General features: G+C 36.9%; 2 protein-coding genes across 20 annotated transcripts in view; one reads left to right on the top strand and one right to left on the bottom strand.

Moving 5' to 3' along the window:
- The window catches only part of CCDC88A (coiled-coil domain containing 88A), a 130,668-nt gene that overhangs the window by 94,578 nt on the left and 17,516 nt on the right, over positions 1 to 18,574 (top strand). For all 17 annotated transcript variants that reach the window (XM_005575836.5, XM_005575837.5, XM_005575841.5 and 14 more), the window contains exons 18-25: positions 836 to 1,000; positions 4,520 to 4,681; positions 5,692 to 5,969; positions 6,180 to 6,323; positions 7,428 to 7,614; positions 11,005 to 11,150; positions 14,376 to 14,468; positions 14,607 to 14,821. In XM_005575836.5, the coding sequence (XP_005575893.1) occupies positions 836 to 1,000; positions 4,520 to 4,681; positions 5,692 to 5,969; positions 6,180 to 6,323; positions 7,428 to 7,614; positions 11,005 to 11,150; positions 14,376 to 14,468; positions 14,607 to 14,821 (1,390 nt within the window). The remainder of the gene's footprint in view (positions 1 to 835; positions 1,001 to 4,519; positions 4,682 to 5,691; positions 5,970 to 6,179; positions 6,324 to 7,427; positions 7,615 to 11,004; positions 11,151 to 14,375; positions 14,469 to 14,606; positions 14,822 to 18,574) is intronic.
- Positions 1 to 18,574, bottom strand: part of LOC135966914 (putative prolyl-tRNA synthetase associated domain-containing protein 1) — a 59,621-nt gene that overhangs the window by 17,495 nt on the left and 23,552 nt on the right. For 2 of the 3 annotated variants that reach the window (XR_010580635.2, XM_074011790.1), the window contains exon 2: positions 14,703 to 14,798. Coding sequence is in view for 2 of the 3 variants with exons in the window: in XM_074011790.1 (XP_073867891.1) it covers positions 14,751 to 14,798 (48 nt within the window). In the remaining variant the exon portion in view is untranslated. Of the gene's footprint in view, positions 1 to 7,601; positions 11,568 to 14,702; positions 14,799 to 18,574 lie in introns of those variants that run through there. The other variant, XM_074011791.1, reaches the window with a different exon arrangement.

The following is an 18,574-nucleotide window of genomic DNA, read 5'->3' on the forward strand; positions in this document are numbered from 1 at the left end:
TGGCTTGCGAAACTTGACATTACATTCTATCTTGGCATCTTTTTAGTCTCACCTCATTATTTTCTAACTCAGCGGTAGCATTATTAATTGTTGAGTTGTAGGCTTTCTTAAGTTGCGCATTAGATGTTGAACTATAAAACATTTCCTTGCCTTAATGCAAAGGTTGGGGTTAACTTGAAATTTATTATAAGAATCTCCTAGGATAAACTAGTGCTTCAAGATAGTTTAATAATTCAAGATAAGTATAATAATAGTAAATTTGAGTTGAAGAGAAAGAGTTATTAAGTTAAATCTGGCAAATTTGGTCATATATGATGAGCAAGTTGGTCATGTATGATGAGTTAACAATCCTTGGATTGTTCGCAATCCAAGGATATATCTTCTCTAGGATTTTCTAGTGTGATTATAATCTACTTTAAGAGAGCCAACTCAAAACTAAAAAATCCTGAATACGATATGTCCTTAAAATTAATAAAGTGTCAAATCTTTGTGCTTTACATAGACATCTCTGTGAAATTTCTAAATTGGTTACAGATAGCTCTAAAAAGAATTGTTAGTCATTAGCAACATATCTATATCCACTCTTATCCAGGGGCATTTGCACGACAAACAATAGGATTTGACATTACTCTGGCACATAAACAGAGTAGGTTTTATATTTCTAGGAGGAAACGATTTGCATTTTAAAAAGCACAAATCATACATGTTATTCATCACATTTAAAAGTATATTGCCTCTCATATTTACCAGATCAGCTCAGAGTCAAATTAATTGTGAGAAATGTAACTGTGGTGATTTTTTTCTCCCCATTAAAATATTTTAAATAAAATTTTAGGTGAAAAAAAATTATGAAGCTCTCAAACAGAGACAAGATGAGGAAAGGATGGTACAGAGCTCTCCTCCAATATCTGGTGAAGACAATAAATGGGAGCGAGAAAGTCAAGAAACAACTAGAGAACTTCTGAAAGTTAAAGACAGATTAATTGAAGTAGAAAGAAATGTAAGTATTTTTTAATTTTAGTAGGAATCTTTTTTTTTAGAAATAGAGGATCACTGGAGAAATTTATCTTAGATATATTGTCTAATATTTAAACAATTGATGGCACTTAATAAGAAAATTCTGGTCATATAGTCCTTTTTCTATTTGTTCGTACCTCAGGGGCCTTTCTTTTTGCTTCTCCTGCCTGGAACATATGACTGGCTTCCCTCAGCATTTGGGTGCCATATCATATGTCCTGCAGAAGGTCTTCCCTGACTCCTTACCCCAGTGAAGTTGTTATCCCCAACTTAAACTATTCACTATTGTTCCATTGCTTTAGTTTTTTCATAGCACTTTTCACAGTGAAATTAAATTTCATATTCATTTATGAAAGCAGGTAATTTGTCTTTCTTTTTTTTTTTTTTTTTTTTACCACCGTGCCTTTAATATCTAGAATAGTGCCTGGTATGTTGTAGACCCTTAACAAATATTTGCTAAATTAGTTCAATATATACTTGACAGTAAACAACAAGCAAACAAGCTGAACAACAAATAGTTACCCTTCAAAAGATGAATAAACTTAAGGAACTTACACAATAGCAAGTAAAATAGTTGTGGTGGTGTTTTTTTTAATTTAACACAAAAATAGTACCTTTAATTAAAAACTAAGCAATAAAACCAAAAAATAATCCCCACACCATTGATTTCTGCTTTCTCATTCAAAAAGAATCACTATGAACAGTTGATCTTCCTAGAAAATTTTTTTGTCATTTATCTGTATATAGAAGTATATTTCTTTTACAAATTTATACCTGCGGGATCATGCTATACAAAATTCCTATTTGCATTTTCTGTTAATATTATCTTGGAGATCTCTCAATTTTAGCAGATGTATGTGTATTTCATTTTGTTTAATGACTACCTATTATTCCATAGTGTGAATGTTACCATAATTTACTTAAATAAATCTCACATTTCTCTACAGTTAGGTTTTTTGTTTTGTTTTGTTTTGTTTTGTTTTTGAGATGGAGTCTCACTTTGTTGCCCAGGCTAGAGTGCAGTGGTGTGATCTCGGCTCACTGCCAGCTCCGCCTCCCGGGTTCACGCCATTCTCCTGCCTCAGCCCGCCACCACGCCCGCCCGGCTAATTTTTGTATTTTTAGTAGAGATAGGGTTTCACTGTGTTAGCCAGGATGGTCTTGATCTCCTGACCTTGTGATCCACCTGCCTCGGCCTCCCAAAGTGCTGGGATTACAGGTGTGAGCCACTGCGCCTGGCCCATTTAGGTTATTTTTAAACATGTTCATAGAATGCTAAATTGCTGACAGTGAAATTGCAAGGCCAAAGGATATATACGTGCGTGTGTGTGTGTGTGTGTGTGTTTAATTGATATTTTCTATTAGTCTTTAAAAATCCCATCAATTTTCTTTCTTTCTTTTTTTTTTTCTTTTCTGAGACAGGGTCTCACTCATCTCCCAGGCTGGAATGCAGTGGCAAGATCATAGCTCACTGAAGCCTCATCCTCCAAGGCTCAAGTGATCCTCTTGCCTCAGCCTCCCAAGTAGCTGGGAGCACAGGTGCACACCACCACACCCAGCGAATTTTTGTATTTTTTGTTGAGGTGGCGTCTTACTATGCTGCCCAGACTGGTCTCGAACTCCTGGCCTCAAGTGATCCGCTCTCCTCGGCCTCCCAAAGTGCTGGGATTGCAGGTGTGAGTCAGCACACCCAGCCTAAAAATCACATCAACTTTCAATCCCACTAAAAGAGTATACCTATCTTTCCATATTAACACTGGATAGTACCTAGTGCTTTAATTTTTGTTAAAGCAATAGGAGAAAATATTTTAATGTGTACATTTAAAATTATGAGTTAGGCATTACACATTTTTCATGTATTTGTTGGCCATTTATAAATACCTATTTTTAATCAGTGATATATATACCTATATTGCTTGGATTCATAATTACATTTTAGAAAATTGAGCTGGCATATGAAGTTCTGTAAGGTGAATCTTTTTTTTTTCTTGTAGACTTCCTTTATAAATTTCCATTGGAAAAAAATTACTTCGTTTCATATTTTAGATAATGGGGTTATAAAGACGGTCAGCCATATAATAGGCTGGTAATTTTTGTGTTTGCCAGTATTATATTTGCTAACTTCTTTCTTTTCCATTGTAAATTTTTTCCTGCTCTAAGATACCCTCTCAGCTATCTCTTCTCTTCATTATAGACTATAGGAATTTTTTTTATTCCTAGAGACACCTGGAATAATCGGTAGAGCTTGTACAATTTAGTTTCTAAAGTGCTAAACTACAATAGTATTTCACATATATATGTGAAAAATGGTTCACCTCTTTGTGCTGAGATGGTATATAAATACGTCAGTACTGTCAGTATTCCATTTTATTTTTTCTAGTATACATTTTTTCATCCTTTTTATTTGAACAAATGAACAAAAGAGAAATACAAAATCATAACGCATCTTAAAGCATTTTGTTTCCTCAGCTTCAATTTTATAGTATAATATGTGGGTCAAATCCTGACCTGCCTTTTACACAGTGACATGCAGTGTATATAACATAAAGCCAATAAAGTGAATGTTATATTTACATATAGATATGTTAAGAGTGATCTGTTGTGATTCAGTTGTTAACTTTTTATGCATACTGCAGGGTAGACCAGTTATGACCTTTAGTATATTAAAGTTTTATTTCTGTTTTCTGGAGGGTTCTTTGTACTTTGCTGTTGCTGATTTTTTATGAAATTTAATTTAGAAATAATCCTGAAAAGATTAATGACAAGTATTTTAAAATATAATAATCATTGATTCGCATAGTAGTTCATTTGTTATAACATTGAAATATGGCCTTACGGAAAAACGGAAAATGTTATGTTTTGTTTGGAAATGCTCCAGGAGTCTTATAGTTGAAGTAGAGTTTTAATTAGCATTTTATATCGTGAGAAAAATAAGAAAATATCTGCGTTAGGTCTGTTGTGGACTGCAAATTTCAAACAGATGGTTAAGATTGTTCCTGTAAACCTGCTTCCCTTTGAAATATTTGTGTTTGGAAATTACTTAGTTTTGCACTATCTCTGGGACCACCACTCACTTAGGTATATATTTGCCTTTGGGTAAATTAGAAAAGATAGATCTCCATGGTTGGACACAGCCCCATTTATTCTGGTCATTCTGGGAACCTTCAAGCAGTATTAAAACCATACAACTGACAATTCCTTTCTAGTTTTTGTGTTAATAAATATATTTAGAATAGGATATTTTATTTTTAGGATATTATAGTGCAGACAAGACACAGGCACAATATTAAGGTTTTAGTATTATTGCCTTCTTTCTGATGAATGTCTGTTTACAATTTGGGATGGGGAAAATGTTTTTTTTTTTTTCTCTTTTAAGATTGTTGGGGTTTTATGGATTGTACTGCTAATAAATACTCATAGTATAAAATTCAGTATATTATAGAAATATGTTTAGTATTGCTATTGTTATTAATATGTTTGGTTTCGGTTTTTGTTTTTTAAGAATGCTACACTGCAAGCAGAGAAGCAAGCGTTGAAAACTCAACTGAAGCAGCTTGAGACACAAAACAATAATTTGCAGGCTCAGATTCTTGCACTTCAGAGGCAGACAGTATCATTACAGGAACAGAATACCACTCTTCAAACACAGAATGCCAAGCTTCAGGTTGTAATATAATATTTTGGGAATATGCAACCAAACTCTTAAATTATGCTATTAAAATAAGGGAGGGTAAACATGGAAACATTGTTTCTTAGCGAATGAACTTAAAGATAAATGAAAATGTTTTTATTTAGTGCCATGCCTAAACTTTCACACATCAATTTTTTAAATGTCAAAGGCTTTAAATATTAATAAATTCAGTCAATACATCTAAATAGAGATAAATTATATTTGTGGTCTTTCTACCATTTCATTAAGTTGATTGTAATAAATTAGGTAGAAATCCTTGTTTGAGAGTATGGTTGCAGCATACTATTCCTTATTTCATTTGTATAGCTTTTTTTATCAGTTTAGTTACTGGAAAACAGGACAACATGAGAATTTTGTCTTTAGACCTGTCCTAAGTTCAAAGGATCCATACTTAACACCGCCAGTGTCTTTCCAGACAGAACAATCAGGTGGGGGAAAGTTCAACTCTGAAACCTCTTAAAGAACAGAAACAAGTTCCCTCTCTGAATCTAAGAATTCTTCTTTCTGTAACCCTTTTCTTTGATCAGCATCAACACTTTGTTTGATAAAGAAAATATTTACTTAATTTGGACTCTTGAAAAATTTCCACAAGTAATTTTTCACTTCTATCAACTTCTATCACCAAATTCTAGAAATGATAAACTAGCACTTCAAATTCTATACATTTTCATTTGTAATATAATAAAATGGTTGCTAATCACCTTCATTTAAAATAAATTCAACCCAAAACATAAAATATATATATGTCTAATATACACACACACATATATGTATGTATGTGTGTATTATAATACTTCCAAAAATCAAAATTAAATGGTAGCGTTATTCTTTGGGAAACTAAAATCAAAATCTTCCCAGTATAATGTAAATATATCTGCTGTGATTCATTTAGAGCTTGCTTTATTTAACATTGTAATCTTGTATTTTGAAAAAAGAACGTGAACTATTTTTCTTATGTCTGATAACAACACATATTCTCATAGGTTGAAAATTCTACCCTTAATTCCCAAAGTACCTCACTTATGAACCAGAATGCACAACTCCTAATCCAGCAGTCTTCCTTAGAAAATGAAAATGAATCGGTAATCAAAGAGCGAGAAGACCTAAAATCTCTCTATGATTCTCTGATCAAAGATCATGAAAAGCTGGAACTTCTTCATGAACGTCAGGCTTCAGAGTATGAATCTCTTATCTCTAAACATGGAACTCTGAAGTCTGCCCACAAAAATCTTGAGGTGGAACATAGAGACCTTGAAGACCGGTAATTTGTTATATTTTGTTGTACTGTGAATTTAAAATGAATTTTCTTCAAGTAGTATAATAAATTTTATATGTTAAACACATCTAATGTTAGTTTACGTAGGAAATGTATATACATTTACCTGTGTTTTAAATGATAATTACTCATTTCCTTCATTTCTAAAGTTTCTTTTTTGTTAATATTATAAACCAAATGCCTTTTTTCCCCCAGTTACAATCAGTTATTAAAACAGAAAGGACAATTGGAAGATTTGGAAAAAATGCTCAAAGTAGAACAGGAAAAAATGCTGCTTGAAAATAAAAACCATGAAACGGTAGCTGCAGAATACAAGAAACTTTGTGGTGAAAATGATAGGTAATAAATACATATTATATATAACAAACATTTTATGTAGAAAGTATATACATATATATGTGTGTGTGTATATATATATTTTTTATTATGTATTATTTCTTACATCCAAAATACATACTGTCCCTTTGTAGTACCAAGCATAGTTTGAATTTAGAATTTTAAAAAATAGAATAGGCAGGGTGCGTGGCTCACACCTGTAATCCCAGCACTTTGGGAGGCCGAGGCAGGTAGATCACCTGAGGTCAGGAGTTCGAGACCAGCCTGACCAACATGGTGAAACCCTATCTCTACTAAAAATGCAAAAATTAGCCAGGCATGGTGGCATGCACCTGTAGTCCGAGCTACTTGGGTGGGTGAAACAGGAGAATTGCTTGAACCTGAGAGGTGGAAGTTGCAGTGAGTCGAGATCGTGCCACTGCACTCCAGCCTGGGTGACAGAGTAAGACTCCCATCTCCTAAAAAAAAAAAGAGAGAGAGAGAGAGAGAGATAGGATCTTACTCTGTTGCCCAAGCAGAAGTTCAGTAGCTCGATCATAGCTTACTGCAACCTCAAACTCCTATGCTTAAGCAATCCTCCTACCTCAGCCCCTCAGGTAGCTGAGACTGCTAGCACACACCAACACGCCTGGCTAATTTTTTTAAATTTTATTTTAATTTTTAGTTTTGGTAGAAATAGGGTCTCCTGTGATCCCCAAGGCTGCTCTCAAACTCCTGGCCTCAGGTGATCCTTCTGTTTCTACCTCCCAAAATGCTGGGATTACAAACATGGACCATCAGTAACCAGCCAGTACTTTCTTATTAATACTTGAAACTTTCAGTACCTATACTTGAACATATTTAAAGACTAAAAAATTCTTTTCCAAGTGTGGAGATGGGTGGATGGAAAAGGGAAATTAAAAATTATTTTCAAGGGAAAGGTACTCAGGATTTTTAAAAATCTGGTTTTTACAGAATAGAAACTGATTTTTGATAAGTTTAGTAACTTGTAAAACAGTCTTTTATTCTAAGTATGTCTTAATGTTATTTATGTCATTTCATATTGTATAAATTATACCAAAAGCTGTTAAGATAATCTAATTATATTTCTGTGATTTCTAATTATAGGTTGAATCATACCTATAGTCAACTTTTAAAAGAGACAGAAGTTTTACAAACTGACCATAAAAATTTGAAAAGTCTTCTGAATAATTCCAAACTGGAACAAACAAGATTAGAAGCTGAATTTTCAAAGCTAAAGGAACAATACCAACAACTGGATATTACATCAACCAAGCTGAATAACCAGTGTGAGGTGAGCTTTAATAAGTTTAATCGCTGTTTCCTTCATTTAGGCACCAAGACATGCCTAAGAAATAAATGACTATATTACAATGACAATACTAGTATATATTTAGTGGTGTATATCTAAAAGAATTTGGTCAAGGATCATTGAAACCTACACGTGATTCAGAACAACTTCCCATATCATTAATTACAATCTTTTAAAAAGTATTAGCTTAAACTTATGTCCAGATTCTTTGAAAATTGTAAAATTATTCATTTAATGAAAAAATGTTCACACCTGGCATGAAATTATAAACCAATAGAGAAATTAGTTGGAAACAACATACAATTAATTACCCAACAAAGCTCAGAAAGTAGTTCATTCTACCTATGGTTTATAAAAGTCTAAATAAATTGTAGTTAGGATGGTATACCTCTAGAATGGTAGAGTGAGGAATGCAGCAAATCAACTCCTTAAGAAACAATACAATTGGACAGAACTGTCAAAAACAACAATGTTGGGACTGTGGAACCCAACAAGGGCATATAACAAATTGAGAAGCATTTATTAAAGCAAAACTATTCAACCCTGGGAAGGAACTGTGATTGTCTGAGGCATTTTATCTTGGGGCTTCTCCCATTCCTCTTCTCCTTCCCTGGTTCCTATACCTGGTAGTTTTGACAGAGCATAGGGCAGGCTGTGAAAACCAGCAGCCTTTCTACTGGAGGAAACTGACTTGATTTGGAACAGAGCATAGCAAAGCCCCATGCCTGGGAGAGTTGTCAAAGGTCAACTCTTAGATAGCTTGAGGTTGAAATATTGGTTGGGGCAAGTAACAGACCAGTGAACTAGTCAAAAATTAAAGGATTTTCAAGAAATGAGTCAGCCTCAGTGGGTCTTCATAAGATCTCCCACATGTCACTGGTGGTCCAGAAAACTGTTCGAGAGAGACCAGAGAGGGCCCTAGCTATCTATGCATCCCTGGCTAATTCTCACAACTTGGGTCAAATGTTAATTATTGGCTGAGGGCTAAGTCATATAATGACATGATTTAGTGGAGGTGGAAAAAACTATAGTGTAAAAGGTTAGGTAGTAGTTAACCTTGGTGGGAAGGGATAGTGGTTGGAAGATAGCACAGGTGTTTCTAGAATACAATTAATGATCTGTTTCTTGGTCCAGGTGCTGGTTTAACGTAGTGTTCACTTTGTGATAATTCATTGAGCTCTATATACACTTAAAATTTGTTCTTGGGGCCGGGCGCGGTGGCTCAAGCCTGTAATCCCAGCACTTTGGGAGGCCGAGACGGGCGGATCACTAGGTCAGGAGATCGAGACCATCCTGGCTAACACGGTGAAACCCCGTCTCTACTAAAAAATACAAAAAAATTAGCCGGGCGAGGTGGCGGGCGCCTGTTGTCCCAGCTACTCGGGAGGCTGAGGCAGGAGAATCGCTTGAACTTGGGGGACAGAGGTTGCAGTGAGCTGAGATCACGCCACTTCCCTCTAGCCTGGGCAAAAGAGCGAAACTCCATCTAACAACAACAAAAAAATTGTTCTATTTTCTTTATATATGCTTTATCTGTTGTCTATTGACACCGATAATGCTCTTTAACAATGGGAGAACCTTAGTGGTAATGGACAGTAAACACTTCTTTTTGCCTAATGAGTCTGAGTTTGCTGAGCATCTATACTAATCTACTCACTGCCAGGGGTTTGCTCCTGCATCTGTAATTAGCTGGCATGTATGCTGAGGGCTGGCTGGTCTATGGTGGCCTCACTGGGATAACCCTTCTCTGTTCCATGTGGTCTCTCCATCCTCCAGCGGGGCTCTGAGAGTGTGAGTGGAAGTCCACAGGCAACTTGAGGCCTAGGCTTGGAACTGTTACACCATCACTTCCACCACTTTCTCTTGGCCAAAAGCATTCCAAATTCAAGAAGAAGGGAAATAGATTCCACTTCTTTATGGAAAAAGTGAGAAGTCACATTGCAAGAGGGCATAGGTACAGGGAAGAAAATAAATTCATTCAAATAAATCTACCATGTATGTTATGTTTCAATTTAACAACATACAGATAAATATAGTATGATATTCACAGTTACAGATCTAGATGGTTGTTTATGATTATAGTATCATTCTCTCTGATTTTCTCTCTACCTTTTGAAATTTTTCAAAATGTTTTTTTTTGGGGGGAGGTGGGGTGGGTGGTGTAGGCAGGGCAGGTATGTGTTATTTGCTTTTGCTTTTTTAATACAGATCTCTGGGCTCTACTCGAGACCTGCCAAATTTGAATGCTCGGGCCCAGAAATCTACAAGAGATGCCAAACTTTTAGAATCACTACTTTGGGCCTTCTGAACTTCTGTTTGAACCTCTGGCCTAGCTAAGGCATATTTCCAGTTTCTACTAACTGCGTACAAAAGGCCCAATGCTGCTGGCAGCCCAACTACTAGTAATGCCACCTGTTAATACCAACTGTTGACTAAATTACCTGATTTCCCTTGATCAAGCCACAAAAACTACACACAGACTTTTAAGGTTTCTTGAGAACAGTGAATGGATGCCGGGCACGGTGGCTCACGCCTGTAATCCCAGCACTTTGGGAGGCTGAGGTGGGTGGATCACCTGAGGTTGGGAGTTCAAGACCAGCCTGACCAACATGGAGAAACCGTATCTCTACTAAAAGTACAAAACTAGCTGGGCATTGTGGCACATGCCTGTAATCCCAGGTACTCGGGAAGGTGAGACAGAATAGCTTGAAACCGGGAGGCGGAGGTTGCAGTGAGCCGAGATCGGGCTATTGCACTCCAGCCTGGGCAACAAGAGCGAAATTCTGTCTCACAAGAAAGAAAACAGTAGATGGGGAAATTATGAGACATACTAAGTACTTAGTGTGTGCTATACACATGCTACTAGATACTTTACATATATTAATTAATCCTTGCAACAGTCTTGTTGCGTGGGAGCTATCCTCATTTCATAAATCTGAGAACTAACTTGTCTAACATTTCATAGAAATAAAATATTAGATATTTGAATCTAGCTTTTGGACTGTAAGTTAAACCATTTTAAAGACAGAAAGCAGTGTCTGGGGAGTTAGATAATTTATTATATATTAGACCCAGTGTTTGTGAGAATTAAGAATATGTGTGTGTGTGTGTGTATGTATATATACACATGTGTACGTATATACGTATGTACATATGTGTATATATATACATACACACACACACACATATATATCATGTAACCCAGTGCTGTAGGTATCATTGTCACTAAAATAATCATGCTCTGATAAAAGTACAATCATCTAATTGTTCAAACAGTGGAACACTTAAATCTTTGTGTAGTACTTCATATTTTTCAGTTGATTTATGTTAAATGTAAATGTTTTTTTAAAAAAAATGTTTGTGTTTAAACAGTTGCTAAGCCAACTTAAAGGAAATTTAGAAGAAGAAAATCGACATCTACTAGATCAAATTCAGACATTAATGCTACAGAACAGAACACTTTTGGAGCAGAATATGGAAAGCAAGGATCTTTTTCATGTTGAACAAAGACAGTACATGTAGGTACCAAATAATTTTGCACTCTGAAATATGTTACTCATGATTTTATCATTGCCATACCCAGTGGCAGAGAAAATTCATGCTAATTTTTATTGATTTTCAACATTATTATTTCAACAAATATTTTTGAGTGCTTATATTCCAGGCACTCTCCTAATAATCAGAAATACTCTCATGAAAACACATGAATCTTGCTCTTAAGAAATTAGTAATATAAAGTGAGAAATACAAATAAACATTTAAATACAGTAATTCTATAATGGAAGTATATGTAGGAGGCCATAGAAACAGCACATATAGGGGCAGGAGTATCTTAGTCTGGGAGAGGCAAGGTGAACTTTCCAAAGATGAGACTTGAGCAGAGACTTATGGATTCAATAGGAGTTTGTTTGAGGAGGCATACCAGCCCAGGAGAGCTGCAATACAAAGTCATGGAGGTGTGATGAAAGTATGTTGTGGTGTGGTATAGGACCTAAAAATTAATTGTTCTTTCTGGAGCAAAACTGAGGAAAGGAGTGGTGCAATAGAGAAGTGGCTAAACAGTCAGGACCCAGTTTACAAAGGTTGTTCTATGCCATACAAAGGAGTTGAGATCAGGCTGCAAGACGTGTGAAAGAGAATTGGCAAGGCTTAATTATTGGTAAATTGTGTCTCCAGAGAATTAAACAATCTATTAACACTCAGATTTGGGCCTGTGCGGCCCAGTGGGTAGTCTTTGTATTACTACACGATGATTCATCTTTACTCAATAGATCTCTTTGCCCCACAAATGAGAAGCACCACAGTATAATAGAAATAGCACAGATGTTGAAATCAGACAGCTTCTAATTCATGTCCCAATTCATCCACTCACTAGCTATGTGACCATAGACAAGTCACTTCATTTCTTTGATCATTAGTTTCTTCTCTAAAATAGAGATGACACTTACTTTCCAGATTATTCAAGGAGTACATGAAGTAGTATGTCTGTGCCTTTCAGACTTGATGTACATAAATAGCCAGGGCACATGTGAAACCAGGATACATCATACATTTTTCTGAAGCACCAGTCTTACCAAAAAATTTCAGGCAGGGAACATTATTTCTTTATTAATACACAGGTGTATCATGGAACAAAGGCAGAAATTATGTAAACTTTCAAAGTAAATGTAAAACCTCAAAGAAATTTCACATTTGTGGCTGGACACCTTGGGCTCCACCTTTAGTCCTTTTAGTCCTTTCTGGGGTATATATTCCTTTACTTGCTTTCAAAAGAAGCCTTGTTTTAGGTTAAGAAGCTTTGAGTATATATAAAACTTTTGACATTTGAGTCTCCTGTCCCTTAAGCAGAGGCATTATCCAAAGCTTTGTTGTCTTAACTATTCTGACCGTTGGTGACTAATACATTTCCAGGTGAAAGTGCTTGTGTCTAAATAGTTGACTTCCAAAGATTTTTATGTATTATGACTTACTGAATTTAAATTACAAATATCCATCTTGCATGTCAGACATTTCTAGCTAAATGCCTCTGTCATATGGTCCTAGCAGGATGGCAGTGTAGTATAGAGATTTTGGAGGTTCTTAATGATATTTCAACCAGTAAAAGGAAAAACCAACTGGGAACTATGGCCTTGTTTACAACTTTTCAAATGTCAACTCTTCTGCGGGCCTCAGATCCAAGCAGTTGGTGAATAATAAATGTAGGCTGTGTGCTGTTTGTGCCGTGGTATAACTGTTGGCAATATCTGTTCACAAGGCATCTTCTACAGAATCTCTCGAGTTAGTTCCTCCTAGTCTCCACCACTGTAATTCAGCCTTCCCTCTCAAATAGACTACCCCATTAGCTTCCTGAATGTTTTCTTATCTCCAATCCTTTTTTTTTTTTTTTCCGGTCTTGCTCTGTCAGCCAGGCTGGAGTGCAGTAGCGCAATCTCAGCTCACTGCAAACTCCCCCTCCCGAGTTCAGGCGATTCTCCTGCCTCAGCCTCCCGAGTAGCTGGGACTACAGGCAAACGCTGCCGCACACTGCTAATTTTTGTATTTTTTGTAAAAACAAGGTTTTGCCACATTGGCCAGGCTGGTCTCAAACTCCTGAGCTCAAGTGATCCACCTGCCTCCACCTCCCAAAGCACTGGAATTATAGGCCTGAGCCACTGCGCCCTGCCTTATCTCCAATCTTTCTGATATATCCTATTCCATCATTGGGTTAAAGTACTTTAAACAAAGATTTCTTACCACTTTGTAATGAAACTTGGAATACTTCTGATTTCCTACTGAGCAGAATCTAAAACCAAAACTCTCCCTCACTACTTCGTCTCAGCCTATAATGTTCAAGCTAAACATAACTTAGCATTTTTTTAACTTCCTACACTACACCAACATATAATTTAGCATTCTTATCTTTCCTTTTCAGCCTATCTAATAATGGCCTTTTTCTTCATGGGGATTTATTTCATGATCTAAGATGGATATATTTACCTTCCTGTTGTACTTGCACAGTATTTTATTTTGGTACTGCTACTTCCTTGGATTATATAGTCATTTTATATATATATATTTGTGTGTGTGTGTGTGTGTATATATATGTATGCATACAAACGATATTATATGTTATATTTATGGATATATCTTCTTTCTCCTATATTATAAACAAAGCTATTTATTATTCATCTTCATATATACCTCATGCCTTCCTCATTGTAAATGATCACTAATGTTTCTTAAGTAAATAGTATTCTTTAGCATTGTGGGGTTTTCTTAGAGACATTATTTTGGTGATCTTTGATGTTTATATAGTAAATACTACTGAGAATATAAAAATGAGACTAGGATGTGATGACTCATGCATTGCTGGAGTCAGGAAATGATTCTCTACAAGTAAATCAAGCCTAAGTAATTCTGCCGAAAAGAAAAAAATCTATTTGCATGAACATGTGTTTGCAGGATTAGTCGTTATATCTATAATTATAAGCAAACTATCCAAATATTTTTATTTTTTGCTAGTATAAATTGTAATAGACCACCTTTCTTCCAAAAAGGAAAAAAGAAGTTGTAAATTTTTTAAAAAGGAGAAACATGGAAAAATTCCCATTGTTAACTACCTGATAAAATCTTAGTTGCCAACCATAGTATCTGTTTTTTTTTATGTTTTGGGGAGAAGTTAGATCACAGTCACAAAATAATTTAATATTCATAGCTTTACAAAATATGATGCCTGTCCTAAAAGGTAATTTTTATTTTTATAGTGATAAGTTAAATGAATTAAGACGTCAGAAGGAGAAATTAGAAGAGAAAATTATGGATCAATACAAATTTTATGACCCATCTCCTCCTAGAAGGTACCATTAACCAAATTTTATGAATTCTTGTTTTGAAAAAAACCTGTACGTTATTTCTAATATTGTGATGACTTCTAATTTTGTGAAGGATTTGTATGTTGAATTTTAAACTGATAACAATTTTTAAAATTCTGTTAGGAGAGGCAACTGGATTACTCTAAAAATGAGAAAATTGATAAAGTCTAAGAAAGATATTAATCGGGAACGCCAGAAATCTCTAACATTAACACCTACCCGCTCAGACTCCAGTGAAGGATTTCTTCAGCTCCCTCATCAAGACAGTCAAGATAGTTCTTCAGTAGGTTCAAACTCTTTAGAAGATGGCCAGACCTTGGGGACCAAGAAAAGCAGCAGTGAGTGCTTAAACTCTTTAAACATGGTATTGATTTAGAATCCTTTCTAAAGATTTTTTAATCTTTAGATTTAGTTTTTTAAAACTTCAATAGTCCTTTGGGGGAATAGTCGGATGAGTGGCATTTATTTTTAATTTCATATTATAAAATTAATTGTGTACTGCATTATTATACAGCCACACAATTTTCTGAGGTAAATCATACACAGATATACTATCATTTGGCCAGAGGGGTAAAATATTGCAGAAAGAAAGTTGAAATAAGAGCTGGAATACCTCTGCCACTTGCTATTTCTGTTAATATGGGCAAGCCTTTTACCTTTGCTTCATACTTCACAGAACAGTTGCAAGGAGCAAGTGAGAAATATGAGATGTCATTTTCATAATTATGTATAACTTAATCAGAATAATAAGGCATTTTATAATGAAGTTTCTGCTCATATACTTTGATGGTGTCACATTGGAACACAGTTACATTTGGGGAAGCAAAGAAAAATAGGTATGAATTTGAAGGGGTGTTACTCAATGATTTAGAAATTACAGGTTAAGAAAATTATTGAAGGATTGCTTGGTAAGGGATCTACTAAAATAGAGAGGTGCTGGCGGGCACGGTGGCTCACACCTGTAATCCCAGCACTTTGGGGGGCTAAGGTGGGTGGATCACCTGAGGTCGGGAGTTCGAGACCAGCCTAACCAACATGGAGAAACCCCATCTCTACTAAAAATACAAAATTAGCCAGGCGTGGTGGCTTATGCCTGTAATCCCAGCTACTTGGGAGGCTGAGGCCGAGATTGCACCATTGCACTCCAGCCTGGGCAACAAGAGCGAAACTCCGTCTCAAAAACAAAATAAAAAAAGGAAAGAAAGTACAAAATTAGCCTGGTGTGGTGTTCTGCACCTATAATCCCAGCTACTCAGGAGGTTGAAGCAGGAGAATCACTTGAACCTGGGAGGCGAAGGTTGCAGTGGGTCAAGATTGCACACTGCACTCCAGCCTGGGTGACAGAGCAAGACTCCATCTCAAAATAAAAATAGAGACGTGGGGGCCAGTCACAGTGGCTCACGCACGTAATCCCAGCACTTTGGGAGGCCAACGCAGGAGGATCACATGAGGCCAGGAGTTCAAGACCAGCCTGGGCAACATAGTGAGACACTGTCTCTATTATTTAAAAAAATTAGGCCGGGCCCAGTGGCTCATACCTGTTAATCCCAGCACTTTGGGTGGCCGAGGTGGGCGGATCACCTGAGGTCAGAGTTGGAGACCAGCCTGACCAACATGGAGAAACCTGTCTCTACTAAAAATGCAAAATTAGTTGGGCGTGGTGGCGCATGCCTGTAATCCCAGCTACTCGGGAGGCTGAGTTAGGAGAATTGTTTGAACCCAGGAGGCGGAGACTGAGGCTGAGATTGTGCCATTGCATTCCAGCCTGGGCAACAAGAGTGAAACTCTGTCTCAAAAAAAAAAAAAAAAAAAAAATAGTTGAAGAGATAAACATTTGTATATAAACTTGTGATGTAATTTTTTATTACAAATGTAGGCCGGGCGCGGTGGCTTAAGCCTGTAATCCCAGCACTTTGGGAGGCCGAGACGGGCGGATCACGAGGTCAGGAGATCGAGACCATCCCAACATGGGCTAACATGGTGAAACCCCGTCTCCACTAAAAAATACAAAAAACTAGCCGGGCGAGGTGGCGGGCGCCTGTAGTCCCAGCTACTCGGGAGGCTGAGGCAGGAGAATGGCGTGAACCCGGGAGGCGGAGCTTGCGATGAGCTGAGATCCGGCCACTGCACTCCAGCCTGGGCGACAGAGCGAGACTCCGTCTCAAAAAAAAAAAAAAACGAAAAACAAACAAACAAAAAAAAAACAAATGTAGAAGTACCACATTATAATATGCGCTATACAATTATAACCTTTTAATTTCATTACTAGTATGCTTAAACAGTAAAAGCAAAGTAAAAGCTTTGGAAGTATATTCCAAGAAAATGAGAAAATTTATTTAAAGATGTCTTAAGAAGTTGACTACTATCAAAGTTCTTACAAAATATGTGAACAGGATACTTTTAATCCTCTCACACTATCGCCAATGTCACTAATTGAACACACACACACACACACACACACTCACACACTCACACTCCATTCTTTTGAAATAGCAGGTAAATGCAACTGCTGCTTCTCCCAGAGGTAGACTCTCCAAATGGGCAGTTCTCAAAACACTGAAAAAACTATTCACAGTGTTTTGGCCTCAGGTGAATTATCTCTGAAAACATAGTATTTTAGGGTATAGGATATTAGGCATTAATTATGGGCTATAGGACGGGCGCAATGACTCATGCCTGTAATCCCAGCACTTTGGGAGGCTGAGGCAGGTAGATCACTTGAGGTCAGGAGTTGAGGACCAGTCTGGCGAACATGGTGACAACCTCATCTCTTCTAAAAATCCAAAATTAGTCTGGCATGGTGGCGTGCACCAGCTACTCAGGAGGCTGAAGCAGGAGAATCGCTTGAACCTGGGAGGTGAGGATTGCAGTAAGCCAATATTGCACCACCGCACTCCAGCCTGAGTGACAGAGCGAGACTTCCTCTCAAAAAAATAAAATAAAATTATGGGATGTATTTCAGAATGCAAGTATAGCAGTCTAAAAAGTAGAATCCATAGGTAAGCAACAGAAAAAGTCATACACATGTACATTTGTGTGTATGTGTATCTATATATAAACACACACACGTATATATGTACATATATGTGTATGTATATATACATATGTGTATGAGTGTATATATATACACACATATATGTCTCAAGAAAGCAGTTTTATAATTCTATATCCCCACATAAAATTATGGTTACCCTGGGTCTTTTGCTGTCTGGTTTTGTCCACCAAGTAAATCTACATAAATCCTCCAAGTAATCACTGTTTTAGAGAGATCAAGTTTTCTTTAAAAGGTGGCAGATAAGTTAATTTTATCTGTTATTTTTGGATATAAAATATCTGACATCTTACTTAATAAGAAATGGGGCCGGGCGTGATGGCTCATGCCTGTAATTCCAGCACTTTGGGAGGTTGAGGCGGGCAGATTACGAGGTCAAGAGATCAAGACCATCCTGGCCAACATGGTAAAACCCCACCTCTACTAAAAATACAAAAATTAGCTAGGCATTGTGGTGTGCTCCTGTAGTCCCAGCTACTCAGGAGGCTGAGGCAAAAGAATCGCTTGAACCCAGGAGGTGGAGGTTGCAGTGAGCCAAGATTGTGCCACTGCACCCCCAACCCTGTGCCACTGCACTCCAGCCTGCACAACAGGAGCGAGACTCCATCTCAAAAAAAAAGAAATGGTAATAGGTATACTTATTTTTTTTTTAAGGAAGATTTTTTTTTAAGAGATGGGGTCTTACTCTGTTGCGCAAGGTGGAGTGCAGTGGTGTAATGATAGCTCACCGCAGTCTTGAACTTCTGGATTCAAGGGATCCTCTTGCTTCAGCATCATCCTCCCAAATAGCTGGGACTACAGGAAAACAGCACTGCACTGGCAATTGTTGTTTTATTTAATTGTTTTTTAGAGACAGAGTCTCACTTATTATGCCCAGACTGGTCTCAAACTCCTGGCCTCAAGCGAACCTCCAGCCTTGGTCTCCCAAAGTGCTGGGATTACAGGCATGAACCACTGTGCCTGGCTTTAAAGGAAAGAAATGTCAGTTCAGATATAAGCATACACAAGAAAGGCACAAAAGTCTTTTTTGAAGTCATCT

The sequence above is a fragment of the Macaca fascicularis genome, chromosome 13 (assembly GCF_037993035.2).
Source record: "Macaca fascicularis isolate 582-1 chromosome 13, T2T-MFA8v1.1".
NCBI classification, from domain to species: domain Eukaryota; kingdom Metazoa; phylum Chordata; class Mammalia; order Primates; family Cercopithecidae; genus Macaca; species Macaca fascicularis.